Source organism: Aptenodytes forsteri, unplaced genomic scaffold (assembly GCF_000699145.1).
Source record: "Aptenodytes forsteri isolate BGI_AS27 unplaced genomic scaffold, ASM69914v1 Scaffold442, whole genome shotgun sequence".
NCBI lineage: Eukaryota > Metazoa > Chordata > Aves > Sphenisciformes > Spheniscidae > Aptenodytes > Aptenodytes forsteri.
The window spans coordinates 1,893,348-1,906,126 of NW_008794003.1; the positions used below are offsets into that span (position 1 = coordinate 1,893,348).

The window sequence follows — 12,779 nt, forward strand, 5'->3', positions numbered from 1 at the left end:
AAAAAAAAAAAAAAAAAAATACTGTGCACACAAAACTGCTTTCTCTCTCCTTTACTTCTACAGACCTGAAAATGTATGCATCTCTCTCGAAAAAATCCTCTTGCTCCTTTATTAACTTGTACTTGCATCTTGTGGTGTGATTTGGTTTTTTTGGGTTGGTTTTTTTGGTTTTGTTCTGGGTTTTTTTGTTTTGTTTGCTTTGGGGGTGTGTGTGTGTCCCTTCTCCCATTTTTTGTATTTGCCCTTCTTGGAGTATAACTTGGGCCAGGCAGGGAGGCTTAGCTAGAATTAGTACAGGCAGGGTTGATTCTGGACTGGTATATGAATCACTTCTCTTTAAAAGAGGAAGGGTATTTTTGCATGGATGCTACCCTCTGGTGTGGATGATGTGACTACTTGATGTGACTACTTGACGTAATTTCTCAGAGGTTTTTAACTAGTAAGGAAAAAATTCCTGCAGCCAGGTGAACAGCAAATCGTTGTTTTCACTTTTCTACAAAAAAAGGAGCAAGTTGCTTCCAAACTGAAGCAAGCAGGTTTTAAGTGCTCTGACTTGCTTTGCACTTCTAAAAGCAGCATTAAGACAGGGACTAGTTGCTTGTAAAAATGCAAGATTACACTAGCTTTTTTCAAGTTAAAAAAAACTTGGAAATGTATTGGTAAATGATACAGTAATCTTAAAAACATGAAGCAAATGAATTTTAGTACAGCAGTTGGACCATCACTTATCAGTTCAGTTGCTGTCAATATCTTGATGGTGTTGAGACGGAATCTCTCCAGCGCTTGACTCCATGCTGTTTGGGCGTGCTTAGGTCACTGTGCCTCATCGTTAGTGCTTACTTTCTTCAGTTTAAGACAAATATGTCATGATCAAAAAGGATTTGTAAACCCAAAAGAATGCTGTATGGCCATAGACTATGGCCATAGTATGCCATAGACTTTGTTAAAAGAGGGTGAGAACAATTTATAGAATGGTAGCGTGAGACACTCCTTAATAGGTTCTTAAAAATAATCTAAGCTTATTTTATTTCCAGGCTATTGATATTCCAAAAAGTAGTCAGTTAGGAAACAGGTAAGTATGATACTTGTGTACATGAAGAAGATGGAACTCAGTGGTCAGTTAGTTCTGCGCCCCCCCCGCCCCGAAATCCATTGTACCAATTTACTAGGATTCTCCAGCTGAGTAAAAATAGGAACTGTATTATGGGATAGCATTATCTGAGTGGCTTAAAATCTGGTTTTAGCCTCTATTATAAGTAGTTAAGACAGCATTTTGAAGTTTCAGCCAACTTGATGGGAAGGAGCTGCTCTTGAAACAGTTTACCTCCTGAAGAGAAAGGTCCAGAGGGGAGTGTGTTTTTACTAAAATACTCTACTGAGCTGCCTTATTCTGGTCCAAATCAAATGGATGAGATGTGGGGAAGCCTGCAGTTGTACTGCTGGCCATTAGCAAGAGTGTTTGTTGCTATGGGAACTACTGCTAAGAAACTGTGCGGAGGGGGAACGGGAGAAAGGGGAGGGGGAACTGGAAGGACATTAGAAAAGCTATCCAGTTGTTACAGAACAGGAGACAATCTATATCTGATGACCAGGAACCTTTTGGTCATGAACGGTTCATTTAAATAAATTCATGATTTCCAATTAATTCAGAAAATAAAATATTACTGAGGGACTGTTAATTTCTGTGATATTTCAGGCAAAGAACCAAAATGTTGGTGCGGTTTTCATCAGAATTTTAGCTATGCTTGACTAGGAAGTCATTACATCACATTTATCTGTTTGGATGGGGGAGACATTAACAGCCTTATGAATATTCATGTTGTCTGGTTAATTAAGTTAATTGTACTGCAGAAGTGCTTGCACTTCCAAGGACAATTTTTTTCTCTACAATTTCTGTTTGGTACCTTCATCAGTCATGCTTTACATGACCTGCAGATACTTTGTCCTTACTGTGACGCTTTTGCACATTTCATTGGAAGGAGGTTGTAGGAAGTTGTTTGTAATGTCGGGAAAATGGGTTAATATTTTGAACAGAATTGTATTTTTTGAATAATAAAATCTTCGTTTCTATTTAAAAAAATGCTGGTGACAGAGATGTTGGAGTTGTATGGACGAAACCTTTTTACAGTAAATTGAGTAGTTGGAGTGAGATCTAAAAATGTGGCTGTTAGTAATCTGTGAGGGGTGCAAGCTCATATATGAGCATCAAAGAAGGTTATTAGTCTCTGAAGTAATACCATAGTGTTCAGGGGCACCATCTTGTTATTGGTAAATAATATTCCAAGCTTACATAGGGGAGAAAAAGGTTTAGATGACTTGGGAAGATGAATAACGGCATTAAAACCACTATTATTGAATCACCACTTAAATCAGCAAAGCTTATATTCTAATATTTTTTTGTATGATAACTTTCATTGTTTTGGTTCTGTTTATAAGCTTGCTTTTTTGTGTGCCATCCTGCTTGTATAGGACCTAGGTAATGAGACACATTATTCAGTCATTACTGGGATCAAAATGCTGTTAGGTGTGTATTAAGAATCTTTTAGAGAAAGTGACGGTACTTGCTGCTGCAAAACTGTGCATGTTCTAGATCTTCAACTTGTGGAAGGGTGGATGCATTACTTATGTTTTTGAACGCAGGCAGAACTTGTTTTATTTTCCCAGGAGTCATGAAAGGGTGGGGTTTTGCCTTGTTTACTTCTGCAACTGTTAATGAGCTCCACCGATTTCAGAGAAGGGTGCAATTACTTGTGCCTATCCTGTTTAGTAAGAATGAGATTTAACTCTCATTAAAGTCAGTATGAAGATTGGTATTGACCAGCTGTAGTCACTTGTTATCTTACTGCCATCTGTATTGATAAATTACTCTTACTTAACGTGAGGAATCCCAGTCTTAAGACATACCAAGCCTGATCTTCAGAAGTATATTCTGCCTTGTGCTTTTTATTAGCTTGATCTTCAGTGACAAAGAAAAATATTTTTTCAGAATAACAACTTCCCTGTTATCAATTTACAGGAAATAAACACGATTTGCAGGACTTGTAATGATCTGCTCTTTGTGTGTGTGATTTCCTTTGTTTTGGAGAGGTGCCCATAAAAGTTGGTAAGAGTTGGGAAAATTTGATTGAAGGAAATATTTGAGTATTTTTGAGCTACTTCTTTAGCTAACTTCACTGACTAAGCAGAATTAGTTGAATCTAGAGGTTAAATGTCATGTCATTCAAACATGAAATGGTGTTGGGCATATACTTGTATTACTCTGTATTGTTGTATTATTGTTGTATTATTGCTTTTTAGGTCAAACCTAATTTTTTGTCCCTGAATTTTCCGTATAGAACTGTATTTGATGTTCACTGAATTGAAAAACTCACTATTTTGCGTAGCAAATAATATCTAGAGCTACATTTTTGCCTTTTCTTTTTTATGCGTACTGTACAGAAAGGAAAGTTCAAATTACTTTTACTTGAGTTGTTGGATATAAGTTATTTGATATAAATTATTGAAATAAATGGTAATATTCTTAATAAACTGAACTTCCTGTTAGTGTATCTAGAGAGACTTTCTTTTGGGAGAAAAAAGCGAAGACTTGCATTTAGCTTTTGGAGTTGTCAGTTTATTCTTCTTTCAAAGTACTTCATAATCCCAATTTGCTGGGTTTATTTAAACATTACTTTTTTTTAGGAAAAGAAGAAAGAAATTAATAGTATAGTCACCTATAAAATTCTGAGAAATATGTGAATGAAATTACTTTTTTTTTTTAATTGTTCAAAGAATAAAACTGTACATAACCTGATTTCTTCCATGTACCACTGGCGATGTAAACTTCAACAAATGTTTTGTATCTGTTATCTTAATAGATGTACCTCACTTACTTCCTTCACGTAGTAGGAACCCTGACAGCCTTACTCGGAGTTCCTCTCTCTGACATTATGAAGGCTTTCCATGAAGTTCTGAGTATTCTGAATTACTTTCAGAGACTAAGGTGCTCTAAGGACATAACAGGTGCTGTGTGAGATACTGAGATACAATTACCAGTTATTTTACATATTCTTATTCAGAGAAAGTATTGAAAAAATCGAAGCATATACTCCTGAACAAGAATGACAAGATGCTTTTAGACCTATGTACATCAGTCTCTCCAAATTTAGTATTTTTTTTTCTACCACTAACATGACATCAAAGATTGCAGGGTTTTGGGATGAACATAATTTTCCACTCTGGTACATGATACTTTTAAAGTACTTATTTAAATATTGAGTGCCTCTTGTTTGAAATGTGATAGTCTTTCCCTTTCCTCTCTTCTCTCCCTCACTTTTGAAAGACAAGTTTAAATGTTTCCATAAAACCTAAGGCAAATTTAGCATCCAGAATTGTCTATTGCTGCTGTAACATATTAAATAATGCAAACAACAAGGAAATGATTTGAGAATCTAACCGAACTCATTTCTTTATGGAATGTTAGGTTCTAAATTGTTCTTTTGTAATTTTTGTTATTTTCATTAATCTGTTATTGAATTATTCATCCCTTAATCAGTGATATGAAGAAGCTCAATATACTGCCTGCTGGGTGGCAGGCCCTGGTTCTTTATTTTTGCAGAAGTGAATCCTATGGCCCTGCTGCTTGGCTAAGAAATGCCAGAGATGTGATCAATGAGAAAAATCAACTTGAAATTCTGTTAAAACTATTAGGAAAGACGCAACCATTCCTTGTTCAGGATTTTTAAAATAAATTGCTGTTTAAAAATCAGCTGATACACAGATACACAATGTCCTATATGTTAAAGCAGAAGGGCAAAATTTACGTGTATATCCATGTTTCTTACACAGGTAAAGTGACTTGACATATCAATCACCACCAAACATGGGTCTCCAGAACCGTGCTTCTTTCTTTTACAAACTGATAGCTAGTTTTCCACTCTCTCTTCCAACTCCATGCTCGCATTGCTAGTTCTTGACTTTTTTTTCTATTTACCAGCTGATTTACTACTCATTCCTTTGTTTCAAAATAAATTAATCTCTTCTATCCAGTGACTAGTAGTACAACTGGTCTGCCAATGTCCAGGCAATGACAAAGACAAGTTACATGGGTCAGTTTTAATGCACTGAATGTAAGTCAACACTTTATCAGACACACATCAAATTCTACGTTCTCTCTGTTTTTCAGTTATTAATGTATTCTCATATGTAAAGCTGATGTGCAGTAATTAAGTTTATTCACTATTGTTTCTAAGAATCTAAAACGTAGCCTGCAAGAGGCACAGCAGCTATCTTAGACTAGATCTAGTAGAATTTTGTCTGGGAAACATACAGTTTTACACTGGCTGGGTATTACAGTATTTTTCCAACTTAAAAATACTCCCCAAATATATCTTATTAGATAAACTGCCTAATCTGTACAGTTCCTCAGTACAGCACTTAGGGAAAGAAGAAGTGATTTTTTTAGGGAGAATTTTTTTAAAAAAAAAAAAGAAAAAAAAAAAAAAGAAAAAAAAAAAGGAAATTTTTGCAAAGCTTTTTTTTTTTTTCCCCCCCATTGGTTTTTATGGCACTTATGAATGAATTTGCAGAGAGGATTTTATAGACCTCTGGAAGTTTTAATGGGTTTAATTTGTACTATTCAGCATTTCTGCTGTTACCAAGACTAAGTAATTTGTGGGGAGGCTTTCCTTTTTTTGAAAATGCAGTAAATGTCTCAGTTTCTTCATTAAAAAATGTTGTATGTATTTTTTTCTTGCTATTCTGTATCTCTTATATTTACAATTGTTTGTGTTTGCTTTTACAGGTACTACTAATATTTTGGCCCACACTCTCTATGGTACTAAGCATGCAGTGACTGCAGCATTGCACATTGTGATGGGTAAATATTTTTACATACATTATCAGATTTTAAATAATGAAGCAGCATTTAGAAGTCTGCCATAACTGGTGATTTAATAAAGGCATACCACTATGCTATATCACTGTAAACTATATTGTAAGACTTTTAAAACCCAAATGATTCTATCCTGATTTATAGTGTACTGGAAAGGTTATGATTCTTTGAGTATAGTTTAGTAGCAAAGGTTGTGGACCTCATCTTCTGGTAACTAAAATCTGCCATGGAATAATGTCTGACTTTGGCATTCATGCCCTATTACTGATGTTCTTTTAATGCAAAGAGTAACCTTTTCCAGACTTGATTGTGTGAATAGTGTTACTCTGTGTGTGTTATTAAGCAATGATTGGTTGTGTAATCACTTGATTATTTTAATTTTAAGTACCTGCTGAAGACAATAGGAAAATATACAATACTTTCAGCTTGAGGAAGTGGTTATGATTGGACTTTTCAGGAAAGTATTGTCATATTTCAGAGAAAGTATCATTCATCTTTTTAGCTTCGTGTGCATTTCTTTTAAATACTAACAGTTGGTATAAGAAAGCTTTATTAGTAGAAAAAACTGTATCACTTGCCATTTGGTCTGCACAATAAATAAGTTTTTGAATGTGAAAATGTAATTATGCTAAAAGGAAAAACTAAGTTGCTAGTGCAAACCTTATTTTCAGGTCTTAGGAAATAGCAAATACTTAGTTGAGCAATGTTAATATTCCTCGGAAAGCAATTTTTTTTTAGGATACTCTTCCCCCCCCCCCAATAAAAAAATGAGAATAATGGAGAAGGTCCATCTTGAGTATCTATTTTCTAGACCTTGCAGTCAGCAGTGGAAGAGCCTTTGCTCTATTTCTTAGACAGTAATACACCAGCCTTTACAGGTAAAATCTAAACCTGTCTTTTTTTAATCAGAGACACAAAATCTAATGGAAACCACCCAGGTTCTATTGGTTCTATTACAGAAAAAAATTTATATAGCCTATCTTGAACAGAACTGGATGTCTAAATTCTATAACTGTAAACATAAATACATTTAAAATCTATATTTAAGAGCTCCCATATCTCCTCCAGTACAATGTTCAGTCATTACAAATATTTGTTGAAATGGTTGCAAATATTTATGTCGCAATATTACATTTTCTTTGATACTAGTTGTTGAAAATTTGAATAGAATTGTTAAACACTTTGCAGCCTGATGAAGTAGCTGAATTTTCGCCTTAACTTTTTTAACATTTTGAAGCATCTGAACATTGTTCTCTGAAATGATTACTTTTATAAGGTCTTAATTGTATCTAGATTGATTCTGGTTTCCATTAGTAAAACTTGACTTCCTAAAGAGAGAAGAGTCTGGAGTTTTTTCTCCGCAGCTAAATTAGGTGAAAAAGAAATGGTAAGTTGTATTCTGTTTGAAATACAGATGTTATTTGTAATTTCTGATCTTTATCTTTGAAATTTTAGGACATATTCAACCAGTAGATGTCTGTACTTTCAGTACTCCAAGCAGGCTTTTGCGGTTTGGGTTCTCAGCTATGTTTGGTTTTGGTGCAAGGACTCTAGCTTTGGCTGAAAAACACCGTTGGATGCCCTCCAATCAGCGGAAGGATTTTGCTTTTATCAAAACACTGGCAGATCTCAAGTATGCCATGAGCTGTTATATTTTTCTAGTATTTCTCATTTTCTTGAGGAAAATGCAATAATTAATGTGGTAAAAATACCGACAACAGTAGTTTAGCTATCTTGACTTCTTAATTGCAGACAGATTTAACTCAGATGTGATGTATATCCCTCTTACGAGTTAGAGGAGATAAATTCTGTATATTCATCATCTCCTTAAAATCATCTTAACTTTGATAAAAGTCTGTCTAGCAGTCAGAATATTGTTTTACATGATAGTAAATATCAGTACTTTTCTAGGCCAGAGGAATGTGAATTATCATTTCTACCTCTACAAATTCCACAGGAAGACTCTCATGAGAATGACAGGTAAGTAAAACTGAGTCAAACAATTCCAAAGCTACAAAAAGATGTGTTTTTGAAGATAAAATTGTACAGATTATTAATTTTGTTCAAATTTGATCATCTTGTAAAACAATCTTATTAAAAAAAAAAAAGATTTGACAACTGCAAACTTGTACGCTTTGTAAAACATTCCCTATAGACTATAGAGGATTTGTTACAAAGCAGTCTTTCACTCAGTATTACTGGTTTGTTCAGTTCCATTTATCCTTTCTTCCATTGAGATCTTACTTTTTTTCTAAAGTAGGTGTTGTTTAAATGTGCTAAAATAAGTTTAAATTATTTTACCTACATGTTTTCACCCTTTTAGAAAGAAGAAAGAGAAAATTAAAAAAAAGGGTGAGTTTTTGCTTTTATGATTATTTAAAAGTGAACTGTGGCTGGTTAAACTGGAGTAATATAGAATTACTCTGTTATATTTAGGTAGCAAGGATCAATGGCACAAAATTCAGGGTCACTTCCTGAATGTGAGCATTATGGCAATCCCTTGTCTGTGTTCAATGGCACCAAGAGGCTTGGCACCTAATACGAGGTCAGTAGGGGTTTAGAGAATTAGTCATGTCTATAAATTCTGACATCTTACCTTAAGACCTTGGCTTTTCCGAGAACGCGAGCCTGTGTTTAGGTAGTCTAGACCTTCTGGAATGGGGGAGGGAGCATGGACTGCAGCAGACTCGATAATCCCAGGAACTGTAATCAGTTTTTGGATCAGGCAAATAAGGTCAAGCAGTCTAACTAGAATAATGAGTGAATAATTACTGTGATTAAATTAGTTGGCAAGTCTGACTTAAGTAGTAGTCATCGAGCAGTCATCTGTCATAGGATTTGGCTATATGTAGAAACTTCATTCTTGGATTTTATTTTTTCAAATATAAAGGTGCCCCTCATCTTCTGCTTTACAGCCAGCAAAAATGAAGTATGAATCTTTCTCCTGTTATGGACAACTGAAATTCACACTTATCTTCTGCCCTTTTTTTTTTTTCCCTCAAAAACCCCGCCCCCGAACTTGGGAAATGCAGCTTCTACATGTAGGGTTTTGGGAAACAAAGGAGTATGTAATCTGGTTGTTGACATTGACTCATTTTGCCTTTAGCTCATTGTTGAGAGCTTATTTTGCAGTGATCAAAACAGTTATCAGGTGATAAACGTTTGTACTTGATGTATCCAGTTGATGATTAAGCAGAATAGCAAGTACAAACTTTGTAGTTGTACATGAAATACAACATGCTCCCTCAAAAAAGAATGCAGAAACTCTCGTGTGTGTGTGTATCTATTATAAAAAAACCGCAACCAACACTCAGGGAAGTTTATGGAATGAGTCTGTTTTGTTTCATTTGATTATCATTAGGTGAAAATAGATGTGCCTTAGAACTGATCAGGTATTTTTCTTCAAAATTACTGGCTCATCTGGTAGAATTTGACTTGTTGGAAACAACGTAGAACCAAATGTTTTTGATGAAACTCCTATTGAGAAGTTTTCTTTGCTACAGGAGTCCTGCTAAGCCTCATATACCTCAAGATAGTGCCCTGATGCTGTCCCCTCTTAGGAACTTACTGTGTTCAGCATTTAGTGTGTTATATACCAGTCAGTAGAAAAATTCTGACAGGAATTGAAGAAATTAGTCTTTTTTTTTAGCTTTGCTTTCTCTTTCCATCTGTTCTGGCACCTGTTTCTCAGTGACAGGGAATTTTATGACAACTCCATGCAATTATTGCAGGTTTGAATGAGCCTGTTTTTCCCACAGTGTAGTTGCTCAGTGGATCCCCCTATCCTTTCATATAAGGACATGCTTTTTTTTTCCCCTCGCTTTTTAAAAATAATCATCTGAAGCGTGCAGTCAGCTAGTAGGGTAGGAAGAGTAGACTCTTCAGACAGGTGCTTCATTTCTCATAGTGAATAGCATCTTGACTTGAGCTTTTCGATACAGGAACAAATGTTGCACTAATTGTTAGAGACTCAAGACCCGTTATGGAAGCGTCAGTTAAACTCAGCTAGGTTTCTTCACTCTGTCCTGTTTTCTCCAAGAGGTTTTTGCCATATGAAGATATTTGAAGTGGAATGAAAGCTTTGACTGCTGCCTGTAACTCTAGTTATACTAGTCTAAATTTGCAGAAACATGTCAAGATACGTTTAACTGTCTGCGCTATTTGAGCCATGTGGGGCATTTGTTTCTCGTAGCGTAGGTGGTGTGCTCTGCTGCAGATTGGAATTTCAAAAGAATTAATGAGAATTCTTAGTCATCTCTGAAGATAAAAGGCCGTAGTGTCGAATGCATTGCCCAGTAGCCTGCTGTGCCCTTTTATTGCAGCAAATGTGATAAGGAGGCAACTTTTTCAATTTCACCATCACTGTTTTCTAGATCAGCAAAGTAATGCTATGACTTGTTTATAGTCACATAACAAAACTGTGACTTGTTTAATGGTTATGTAAAAATTATCTTCCTAGATTGTGCTGTATCGTAGTCTGAGAACATTCCTGATGCAGTCGTTCAGTAGCCAGAGAACTATGAGTGGGGAGAGATCTGTGGTGGTAGCTGGAAGTATTTTTTTTTTTTTAAACATTCTTAACATATTTTCCGAGCATACATGCTGAATAAATAAATATATATGTATGCATATATATTCAGAAGATATGAAATACATCGTCTATATATACAATACAATCTCAGCAGTCATTGTCATGTTCATCATCATTGTCATGTTCATCAGATACTCTTGTTGACTGTTGATTTGTCTCTATAGCTTAAACAGGACTTAGGCGTGATTGCATTGAGATGCAGATTGCTAGTTTCTGTGACAAGGTACAGTTGCATTAAAGAATCTGTGAATTGATACTAGATCAGACAATTCTGAGCCAAATTCTCAATGGTGCTAAAATATCAATGGCGACTAGATACCTAGGACCATTGAGTATCTGCACTGTAGGGTCTCTTCTTGATTAACGTCTAGTATATGACTGTTTCATCTTGTACAAAATTCCCTTCAGTTTTTAACTTTTATGTGCTTTGTGAAATGTGTAAGTAGAACTGTACTGAGAATTGCTAAGAGAGTTTGAATAGCGGCATAGTTGAAGATCAGGATCTATGTTAGGGCAGCAGGAGTGTTAATGGAGGAGGTGGAGGAACCCATCTGCACTGGGTTATAAGATGGGGATGCGCTTGCATGCATCATGGGAATGGTTTCTTGGTAAAGCTCTGCCTCACAACATTTTGTGGTAATCATTATACTTTGCTGGAGAGAAAAGTGTAAAGATAAATTTGTGATCCCCGATGTTTAAAAATCATCATCTGTTAAGTAGAAAAGCAGTTTTTTAAATTATATGTTTTCTGTTCAATAAATTCTAGATATTGACAAGGGAGTACCATTTAATTATTACAGTGTACATTATAAATATATAGATGCTAAATAACCTCAATTGCGTAGTTTATATTGATCTATAGAGGGTGGGGTGGTTTTTTTTTTGACAGAAAGATTTAAAAAAACATTGAGACTATTCTATTAATTTATTCTTGCTAGCTTTTTTTTTTTAAAAAATGTAGACTTTTGAAGAGCCTGTTAAACTTCCAAATTAATGAATTTACTTTTGTGAACTAAGTTGGTCTGCTTTTCAGGTTGAATAATGGGAGCATGGCTCTTATTGTTGTACAAAATACTTCTCCAACAGAGTTTATAAAACATCTGAAAAGATACGCCAGCGTAAAAAATCAGGTACTGCTAATTTCTTTCTGGTGGTTATAAAAAGAACAGTTAATTGTGAAGGTAGGCATGCTGCAAGAGTTAATGTTAGCATCCTCATAAGGAGACTTAGCTTCCTGTCAGAATACATTAGCCCCCTTTTTATCTGATTTTTTTTTTTTTTTTAAATCACTAGACTAATACCGATTAGCCTATTTCAGCCCATCTGTTGTGGTTTAAATTGTATTTGTGTTGTAGCATAGTTTTATGGGTGTAAAGCCCTTTCACCACAATAAAGGAAATGCATGCTGTGTTTAAATTTTGTGTAGTACAGAGATCAAGAACACAGACTGGGGGGGCATCATGGAACTCTGTAAGAAATAGGTAAAGTCTGTAATTTCAGCAGATCACTGCATGCTATGCTGGTAGCAGTGGATTATGACCATTGATTTTTAGCAGGTATGCATTCCATGTAGTTATGAATGTTTGCAGAACTGCATTTCAAAATTTTGGTCATTATTCTGTCTTCAAAGAGAAAAATGAAGAATCCAAACACAGTGCCTTATTGCTGTCCGAAATACGCGATGCCTAGCCTAAGCGTATTGGTACTCATTCAAATGTTTCGGGATTATGTGAAATCACTTTTACAAGAAGGTTTAGGTTTGAATTAGATAACTGTTCAACAGTCAGAGAGTTTGGGGGAGAGGTGGGTCACAGTTCCATGTGACAGCACTAGCAGCTGCGTTTAGGAAATAGTTTATGCTTTCCGGTTATGCTTTTGGAGGAAGGCTTTGCTTTTCTCTCTGCCTTTGTAGTTAGAAATTAGACAAGAAGATATGGACCCTCCTTTAAACTTAAGATGACCATTTACTGGAATTCTAACTAGCCTCATTTAGGACAGGATTACTGGTAATGATGAACAGAACACAGGAAAAAATCTGCTTGGACTTTCACATATTCTGAAAGAATGTGCCGTTTTGGCATGTGCAAAATATACCACCTCACCTGTAAACCGAGCAAGTCCAATATGGGAATGCAAATGGACAGTACCATTTTTTCTGAGGCACTATTTAGGATAAAAATAGCATGTTAATCTATAAACGTTAGCTGGAATATATAATGCCTCGTGGTCAAAGCTAGGGTTAAGTGTTACCATTTACTTAAGACAAAAAAAAAAAAAAGGCAAGCTCTTTAATTTCAAGTAATCCAGTTTGTTGCT

The 12,779-nt window shown here is 35.3% G+C and overlaps 1 protein-coding gene across 1 annotated transcript in view; it reads left to right on the forward strand.

Annotated features, from left to right (window-relative positions):
* The window catches only part of CERKL (ceramide kinase like), a 33,259-nt gene that overhangs the window by 19,362 nt on the left and 1,118 nt on the right, over nucleotides 1–12,779 (forward strand). The window contains exons 5-10 of the mRNA XM_019474703.1: nucleotides 5,783–5,857; nucleotides 7,328–7,505; nucleotides 7,784–7,852; nucleotides 8,196–8,224; nucleotides 8,309–8,417; nucleotides 11,497–11,593. Of these exons, the coding sequence (XP_019330248.1) occupies nucleotides 5,783–5,857; nucleotides 7,328–7,505; nucleotides 7,784–7,852; nucleotides 8,196–8,224; nucleotides 8,309–8,417; nucleotides 11,497–11,593 (557 nt within the window). The remainder of the gene's footprint in view (nucleotides 1–5,782; nucleotides 5,858–7,327; nucleotides 7,506–7,783; nucleotides 7,853–8,195; nucleotides 8,225–8,308; nucleotides 8,418–11,496; nucleotides 11,594–12,779) is intronic.